The following is a 9,964-nucleotide window of genomic DNA, read 5'->3' as shown; positions in this document are numbered from 1 at the left end:
AGCCATTCATTGACAATATGAAACTGTTGCTCTCTGCTATGCGCTCAGTCTTCTTCATTTCAGTCTCTATCTGATTTGCTACTACTAGTTTTAATGGCTATGCATTTAAATACTCTACTTTCAGATACATCTCCTTCTTCCTAGCAGCAGTATACTTTGCCTTGAAGTTGAGGAAGAGATGGCAGTAGTAGCATTGTGGGTCATGAAAACTTGTAAGCATGTGGATAAAAGTGGGCAACCACATTTGATTTGTCATAGAGACTGACGCGAATATAAAAAACTAATCAATGCTCATATGGCTGTCTTTATAGCAGATAGGTGTCCTTAACATAAAGGATTTGTGTTTGTGGCTTGGAGGCTGAGAACATCAATGGATTGGATCCTTTTTTTAAAAAAATAATGTGTGTGCAAACAGCTGAATGAAAACTTAACCCATATGGAAGAACTTAGTTTTGCTTAATGTAGCACAATCTGTTAGGTTTACTTCTGTCCGATTACCCTGGCAAACATTGTGATAAAGTCTTGGAAAAGCCTGTCCCCTATTCCAGACTCAGAATGGTCTACTAAAATCCCCAATCCTTTCCCCTTAGCCCTCCAATCTATCCTCCTTCCCCCTCCCCCTTGCAAAGAGCAGTGTGCTGGATTTAGGCCATTAGCCCTAGAGTTGCTGTAAGCTGAGAGTGCCCTGGGCGTGCATGCAGGCATGTGTCTCTCCAAACAGTTAAGCCTTGGGGTAAACGGTGACAGCTTCATAATCCTCCGAGGGCCTCGTGCGAGCCCTGGCGTGAGTTTCACAGTATAACTGCCCCTCCACAAAGAAGTAACCTTTCTGCTTCAGGTTGAGATTGCAGTCGGAACAGATGAAACATTCTGGGTGCCTGTACTTGTCACGGGCTTTTACTACTGGGCCACTGTTAAATGAATAATTAGAAAAGAAGAAAACAGAAAGAAAGAAAAAGTCAGCCAAATACAATTTTCAGAGACTGGGACACAGAAATCAATGACAAGTCTGCTGCTTAAGTTCCCGGGGTCAATACAATGTGAGCTTCAGCTTCTTCAGCTCTGCCACATTCTTGGGCAATGGTTCTAATCTCTATGATTGCCATTCTACAAACATACCTTGGTTAGATTCCTAACTGGAGATAATGAAACATTAAAAAGATTTAAAAAAAAGGCTTGTGCACACGGGACAGGTGGGCTTTATTTATAGCAAGGCCCCATGCTTTCTTCTTTAACCTTTGAAAAGTATGTTAGAACAAACATATACAGTGTGTCATCACTAACATGGCATTTTGCTTTGCTTTGTGAGGTTTCCAGGAATCAGTGGTTTTCTTTTTCCCCTTCCCTTTTTGTTCCGCTTCATTTTTCTGCTCTGTCTTTTACATTTTATTCTAGTGGGGAAAGCTGAATGTTTATTCTAGGAGTGTTGTTCAGCTAAACCACAGAATACAGGTAGTCCTTGACTTATAACCATTCATTTAACAACTATTCAAAGTTACTGAAAAAAAGGGTCTTAAGACCATTTTCCGCCCTTACAACTGTTGACCATGGTCACATGGTCAAAATTCAAGTGTTTGGCAACTGGCATGCATTTATGACGGTTGTAGCATCCCAGGGTTGTGTGATAATCTTTTTCAACCTTCCAATAAGCAAAGTCAATGAGGAAGCCAAATTCACTTAACAACCATGTTGCTAACTTAACAACTGCGATGATTCACTTAACAACTGTTGCAAGAAAAGTTGTAAAATGGGGCAAAACTCACTTAACAACTGTCTTGCTTAGCAACAGAAATTTTGGCCTCAATTGTAGCTGTAAGTCGAAGATTCTACCTGTATTTATTAAATGGTGAATGTACACAAATAAACATAACCTTGTGTAAGATGATAAATGAGAAATATCTCTTTTTGTAACAGGTTGTTACAAGCTCTTTTGAAAAATCGACGTTACAAATCTAGGATAAGAAAATGAAATATCTTACACGATGCCATTTCCACACTTGTCACACAAAGGCACTTTCTGCACGCTTCCCGCACCAACACCCATCTTTGTGATGGGTGCTTTTACACTCCTTGTCCCACTGGGACGACCTTCTGCAAAGAAAACAAAGCAATATATATAGTCTTGGGTTACTTTTAAATGACTACCATTAGACGTTTAAAATGTATAAGCATTTGTTTCCAAACCATGTTAGGATTTTTTCATTATAACAGACATTTTTTTACAAATATTTTATTGATAAAATATGCTTATGCATTTTTAGTTTCTTTACTATTCAGTTATCTGTTTATGTATATTGATTTGCAGGGGGCAAATAGTTTTTTTCTTATTCTCATAGGAATGCAGGTGTTTTCGTCACTGCTAATTGCACTAAAATTACTAGGATTTAAGGAGCTTTCCTTTCTCCAATCTGGTGTTGGAGTCCCATGATGTTGGAACACCCTCTCTCAGAATTGCTGTGAATTCTGGCTATGTCATCCAATAAATATAACTTCAAATAAGGTAATAGCTGGATGTATAGCGATTAGGGCACCTGGCTAGGAACCAGGAGACCATGAAGGACAAACTGTTGGTCCTTAGACACAAAGCCAGATGGGTGACCTTGTGTAAGTAATTTTATCTCAGCCCCAAGAAGCCGGCAATGGCAAATCACTTCTGAAATCTTGGCAAGTGAACTGCAGGGACCTGTCCAGGCAGACACCAGGAGTCAAGATTGACGAGAAGATATAAAAATAGAAACAAAACAAACAAAAATACAGATAGACAAAATTGTTGTATATCATGTCTGTTCTACACCTAGGGCTTTGGAGAGAAGAACGATGGATTTACCAATCAGCAGGTTGAAACAACTCCCTTGAAGGTAGGAAAGAAGTAACTGAGGAAATAGTATTTCATCACTTCCTTTTATAGCATCTACCAAAAGCCTGTCTCTGAAGTATGATTTTGGTGGAAGAGTGAGATTTTTTTTCTGGGAAGCTTTTCCCAAATATTCTTGCCTCTTGCAGAACTAACAGGGACTTTCTAGAAAAGTAAAAGACCAAAACATTTAAAAAGTTTTCTTTTAACTATAACTTTCCAGCCTTAAAATAATCAGAGGGATACTAATCTCTATAACAGAGAATAGGAAAACTTAACCACAGAATTCTTAGTTCTTTTTTAAATTACTCAATACACTGACAAAGGTAAGTGATTTCTGCATTTTTCTTTAAAAATATACATAAAACAACTTTAATTCACTGTCGGGGGTGGGTGCAAGAGGGAGATCAAGAAAATCAAGATGACAGCAAAGACTATGCAGTCAATATCTTGCTTCATGGTTGCACCTGGATTTTTTTCTGCTTCTGTCTATTTCCTGTTCAATGTTACTTTTTTCTATTACTATTTCTATTCACTATTAAGTTTGCAATTAAGATAATCTTCAAATGAGTGTCAAGAGGAATTTGATCTCATAGGTAGCTAACACATCAAAAGACTAACAGTTTAATGGATTAAGATACATGCATTCCATGCCAATTGCTTAAATTTCTAAAAACACACCACAGTAAATAACGCAGTATAGTAAATGCTTCTGATTAAAACAGTCTAGAAGTGCACTTAATAACAGAATATTCCTTTCTATAAAAATGTGTTTTATTTAACTCTCCCTGACTGCTCTCTCTTTGTACCATAAAAGTACCATTTTAATGGCCTCTCTTAAAGTAATACTCCTGATTTATATTTTTATTGAGTTAATCACACATTTTATTTATTTATTCATTTTCTTTTTATTGAGTGCTTTCTTGCATTAGGAATTTAAGCGATGTATGGTCTTTTATATAGGTACTGACCAGAATCAAAACATCTAAATTTAGCAAGCTGCTCTATGTTGCCTCCTACAACTTAAATAAGGAAAGATACAACACGGTAACTAACCAGATTCTTCAGAGACCATGTCTTGGAGCACTTTAAAAGAACTGGATTGGCGTGGTTGGCTGGGTTCTTGAGGATCATCATGTAGCATCCTATAAACATCAGACTGGGGCACTGTAGGTGCTGGCTCACTGCAAAGACCATGCAAGTATGAAATAAAAATAGTTGATTATGAAGAGATGTTATAGGAGGACATTAATATGTACACTATAAAATGACTCTTGGAACACCTCTATGTATTCATTTTAATACAGTGTGACTTCAGAAAAATTACCTCAGTTACACCAAGAGTTTTGGATTTACAGAAGGCCTTTTGATGTTTTCTTTGAAATGTTGGGCTCTAAATACCTTCAGGCGGTCAAAATTATCCAACATATCACAAAATGCAATTGAAAGCCTTTGTGATTTTGATAGGTGTATGTTGTCTGATACTTGAAATTTATTGAGGAACAAGAATTCAAATGTCTTTTGAGTAGGCAGAACTTTCTATGTGGTTGTTAGGATAAGATTCACAATTACAAATTATTCTGCAATTTGATTTTTATTGTACTTGCTTCATAAAACAAGAAAAGAGCTATAGTAACTTAGTTCTGCCCTAGCATACGGTTAGTATTAGGGCAAACTGTGATGAATACAGATTGAAAAGTTTACATAGAACTCATTTTTGAGGAAAGGAACAGATAATAATTTGTTTTGCAGGGTATATTCTACATTTTTAGTGAATGTTGATCGGGAGCATTGGAAAACCCTGGTGCTACAGCTTTTTTGTTGTTGCTCAAAACAGATATTAAAAAGTAAATTAAAAAGATTAAAAAGAAAACCATTATACTAAAAATAACCATGTAACAATATAATAAAAATTAGAAGAAATAGCAAATGATCACATCTTCATTTAAATAAACCAAAAATAAAATAGTCCCCAGAAATTCATTAGGTGTCAACAAACATATCTAGAAAATTAAGACAGAGTAACTCCTGGGCCTTCAGAAATGCATACGTTAAATAAAAGTAGTTTAAAGTACATAATTTTTAAACTTTCAAGTTGTAATTTTTAAAACCATAATAGGTTCCTATTCAGTTTAGCTCCTGATCGTGTTACGTCCCAAAGAAAATTTCAGGATAGCATTAGTTATTACACATAAAATATTCACAAGCAGAAAGATACTGTCCTTACATTTGAGTGTAATGAAAACAAAGTCCAACAACAAAAGAATTTCAAACTATTTTTTTGGGAATGGTTTTCAAAAACAGATTTCGCTACTTGTAATACAATCAGTGAAGATTTGATTTATAATTCCAGCTTTGTTATGAAACGTCCCAAAGAAACACATGCAAAAATGAAACAAGTATCATATTAGCATGACAATTGGCTCTCCTCTTGGGTCAAGATACTTTTTTATTAGTATTATGACCAATGAATCTTTATCTGTTGGCAATGTAAATGTGCCACATAATTTAAATAAATGTAGATTTCAAGAATATTTATGCATTGATTTTAGAACTTTCACAAGTCAACTAATTATATGTATATGTATGTGTATGTGTATGTGTATGTGTATGTGTATGTATGTATGTATGTATATATATATATATGCTGGTTTTGTTGTATTCGGGTCTTTTCCCGTGTAAGGTTCCTTACACGGGAAAAGACCCGAATACAACAAAACCAGCATACCTACACCCGTGAAAATCTACGAAAACAAATATATATATATATATATATATATATGTATGTATGTATGTATGTATGTATGTATGTATGTATATATATATATAGCAATTATATATATTGTGGATGTCCTAATCTACAAAAAACCCAATGGCTCCCTAGGACACACCATCTACCAGAAAAAAACACATACCAACCGCTACTTAAATGCACAATCCCATCACCACCCTGCACAGATCAACTCTGTAGCCAAGACCCTCATCTCCAGAACCAAACACCTAGCCGACAAAGACCACCTGAAAACTGAATTACACAAACTCACAAATGTATTAATCTCCAATGGATTCCAAAGAAAAACAATCACCAACCTAATCCAAAAGGAGACTCCCCCAAAAATCCAAGACACAGAACAGGACAATGGCATCGCCCTCCTCCCTTACATCAAAGGCACCACAGATAAAATCAGCAAAATTCTCCACAAGCACAATATCAGGACAGCCTTCACCACCAACCAAAAAATAGCCAACATCTTAAGAAACCCCAAAGACAAAATCCAGCTAGAAAACCAAGGAGTCTACGAAATACCATGCATAATCTGCCCAGCAATATACATAGGACAAACAAACAGGAGGATAAATGCACACATCACAGAACACAAGAATGCAGTAAGAAAAAAAGAAAAAACTTCCTCCCTTTTCCAGCACCTTAAAGCTACAGGACACGAAATCAACTTTGAAGGAGCCAGGTTAATCTCCAAAACAGAACACCTCCACAAGAGAATAATCATGGAAGCCATCGAAATAGAGAAACACCCCCACAACATGAACAAACGTGATGACACCTCCCGCCTACCAAACATCTGGAAACCAGCCCTAGCCAACAAACACCATCCACCACCCAAGCCGTTACAATACAAAACAACAATGCACACACAGCCTGCACCAATCAGCACCAATCTACCAATCATGATACAACCACACAACCAATCATTCCACTTACTGAAACAAAGCCAGCACCCCATCCCCTCCCACCAAGACTTACAGAAAGACGGCAGCTCCGTTCCCATTTTAAAATCAATGTTGAGCTAGATAACTCACTGATAAAAAGCAAGATCCTTCAGAAGTTATTTCAAGGAACATGATTATCCAATGACCTTTATTTAATGAGTGTTACCTTCAAAATATTTTTGTTCCATAAAGCATGATCAGTTTCCCCCCTTCTTCCTAAACAAAATTCTATTATAGACACCAGACAGAAACAACTTTATTAATGATCCAGCAAAAGTTTTAAAGCTTTTCAGAAATTGTTAGTTGATTAGTAAGAAAGACAGAAATCAACAGAAAGCATGATATTATATATATTTAGAAGTATTACTGTCATATAAGTAAGCACAGAATGTAGCCATAAAGTATAATTATAAATAATCAGTTACCTGGGAGTAATTCTTAGTGCAATTTTATGCATAGAATTATATTGTACCTAACATGATTGATGGATAAAGCTCTCTGATAATAAACTGGCCAAAATATTAATAGAACTACAATTAAAAATCTAAATATGAACGATGGACTGACACAATCCTACTTAATTTTCACAATGAGAATGAAATTAATTTTCCTTAACGTACTTTGAGGTTTTTCATTTTCTCGTATAGGACATATCTCATGGAAAAAAATACAAAGAGTTCAAATTGGACTTAAGAGATCTCTAATGAGATACAGACACTCTTGAAATATTACTCTATTTTTGTTTTCAAGAAGCTAAGCAAATTTTTGGACAGATATCTGCAGTTCAGATAAGATTAACAAAGGGGACAAAATCATCTAGCACTTACTGGTCACTTGAGATTGCTGCAGAAATGCCCCCTCCACTCTAGTCCCTGGCCACAGTCATTCAGAGCCATCCTGCTTTGGGCACTGTAAACATCAGATTTTTTCTTCTTCCCCGTTTTCATAGGTGAGCCAAAAGGATCCCTGGCTCAGAGACATGGATCAGACTGAAGAGCAGCTGTGGGGATATATTATTAAGTGAAGCAAGAAAGAGCCAGCCTTCTTTCTGCCATTTCAGAGTGTGATCTCCCCATCGCATTTGTCAGTTTTTTTTTCCAGTCTGCTTCTGAACGTAGAATACTCTTTCTGAAGACTGTTAAACCTGTGTTTAAAAGTAGCCCAACTAACAATTGATAGGCATGGGGAAACTATTTGCTGCAGCTCCTTACTGCCTCACAACTGCCATCTCCACGCACCTGTTGGTTGTTTCTTTTCTTTCTTTTCTTTTAGTTTCTGGAAAAGCTTCTATGATTGTAAGCAGTCTGGGTGCCTGTATGGTAATGCTTGATGAGATAAAAGAACTGACAGAGTCATCTTCCTTCTCCTACTACCTTTTCCTGGAGATCCGCTGCCAGGTTAGTGGGGGGATGGCAAGGGAAATGGAACAGCCTCTGCTAGCTTGAGTGTGTGTGTGCGCAACAGCATCTGGCTTATCCTCTTCCTCCTCCCCACCGTAGTTTGCTTAATGGTTTGTGCTACAGTTTATGCCAAGAGCAATATTGAGAAAGAGGGAAGGCAGTTGAGTCATGGCTTTCCTTAACGGCTTGTGCTCAATCTAAATCAAGATACCAACATCCAGTGGTGGGTTCCTGCCGGATCGCACCGGATCGCGCGCGCTCCCTTTCAGCGCTCCCTTTCAGCGCTCCACCTGGCTCGCGCGCTCCCTTTCAGCGCTACACCTGGCTCGCGCGCTCCCTTCCGGCGCTAAAACCGGAAGTACCGTCTTGCCCCGCCCCTGGCGAAGCAACGACGCCTGCCTGCGCTCCACCAGCTCGGCTGGAAACGGAGATGTTTCCTCAGCGGAGCGGAGCACGCCAGGTGGAGCGCTGAAAGGGAGCGCGCGAGCCAGGTGGAGCGCTGAAAGGGAGCGCGCGCGATCTGGTGCGATCCGGCAGGAACCCACCACTGCCAACATCCAATACATAGCAGAAGCTCCAGAGGCAGGATAGGGAGCCTGACAACAAGAATAGCCGATAGTATGAATTTTTGGGGGGGAATGACTTAAGGACGAGTGAAGTGTTCTTTCAATGAACAATGGGGAAAGGCCTTTAAAGTGGCATGGGTAACTATACTTAAAAGCCACAATGAATAACAAGCAAATAGCTGGCACATAGGCAGCATTCTTCATGCAGTATGCTAAGCACACAGGCTGGCTCCCATTACCTTATATAGGGTGTTTCCCCAAGTGCTGTAGCAACCTGCCCCTGCAGTGTTTCCATAATATTGTCATCTGAATACATCTGCATAGGAGTGTTAAACTGAGCGTGCACAATCTTGACACCAGGAAGCTCCATTTCTAAGGGAATGTTGGGGGCCATCATAGCTGCAGCTTTCAACTCAGTAGGACAGATAGTGCTAACAGTGCTAACGGAAGAGGGTGTGCTACGACCACTGCTGCCGTCAAACCCGGAGGGAGTACTGCACATGTGATTCAAATCAGAGTGAGAACAGAAGGTAAATAAAAGGCACATGCAGTTTCTAGAGTGATCAAAGAGAGAAGAGGATGCAAATACAAGAATTCAACGCAATGTTTTGGTCGACGTTTTCTGCTGCGTACAAACGGTTGTCAAAGATCCTTATATTTTGTGTGATCAAGTCTCACCGCTGTCCATTAAAATGTATGCTGCAGTTTCATAACTTGATCAGGTTCAGGCAATTTAATATCAGTGCTTGAACCTTTGGAAGTTTACTGTGTTAAAAGTAACAATAATATTAACACTCTTCAGTCCAGAATTATGCATATAATCTTATTGATGCATGCCTGCAATACTTTAACAATATTGCAGCCGCTTCAGTGTACTGAAATCTGTTTCCTAAGAATTTCTTGATGTCAGTATAAATATATGTAACTTATTTTGAATCCTGATGTTCTAAAAAAGAAACTCTGAAAACCAGGCTATTAATTATTTAAATTGTGATGACATAGAAAATAATTAAACTATGCAAATATACGTATTTTCTTGCATTTGTTTCACATTGGAAAAATATGCATGCAATGTTTATATATTATAGTGATGAAATATTCAGTGGTCCAAAATCAAAACTACACAGAGGTATATTTACCACTGAGTTCATTGCAATATTATCATTGGTAAATGCAATAACTCTTTGGTAATATTAATTTTATTATTCTTGTCTAATGTTTAAGGGAGGGGAAGTTAGATTTTAGGTCATTTCAATTAAAAATACGATTAGCCAAAATCCAGAAAATGAGCCACACTTTGGTATGTTAAAAATACATACATTGATGTTAAAAAGCAGGTTCTCATGATATAACACTTTTTTAAAGTTCTCTTATTACTACATAACATGGATTAGAATCCTTTTGGACACAAAATT

At 37.7% G+C, this 9,964-nt stretch overlaps 1 protein-coding gene across 4 annotated transcripts in view; it reads right to left on the bottom strand.

The window, feature by feature from the left end:
* Positions 1–397: 397 nt before the first annotated feature.
* PDLIM3 (PDZ and LIM domain 3) overlaps positions 398–9,964 on the bottom strand; it is a 33,972-nt gene continuing 24,405 nt past the window's right edge. For 2 of the 4 annotated variants that reach the window (XM_081959527.1, XM_081959525.1), the window contains exons 5-8: positions 8,789–9,043; positions 3,911–4,038; positions 1,980–2,091; positions 398–911 (exon numbers count right to left, since the gene is read on the bottom strand). In XM_081959527.1, coding sequence (XP_081815653.1) covers positions 722–911; positions 1,980–2,091; positions 3,911–4,038; positions 8,789–9,043 — 685 coding nt within the window. In that variant the 3' untranslated portion in view covers positions 398–721. The remainder of the gene's footprint in view (positions 912–1,979; positions 2,092–3,910; positions 4,039–8,788; positions 9,044–9,964) is intronic. The other 2 variants (XM_081959528.1, XM_081959526.1) reach the window with 1 other exon arrangement.

The sequence above is a fragment of the Natrix helvetica genome (assembly GCF_964273705.1).
Source record: "Natrix helvetica genome assembly, chromosome: 7".
In the NCBI taxonomy this organism is placed as follows: domain Eukaryota; kingdom Metazoa; phylum Chordata; class Lepidosauria; order Squamata; family Natricidae; genus Natrix; species Natrix helvetica.
The sequence above is the reverse complement of the archived record's forward strand: the minus strand, read 5'-3'. Positions and strand labels throughout refer to the sequence as shown.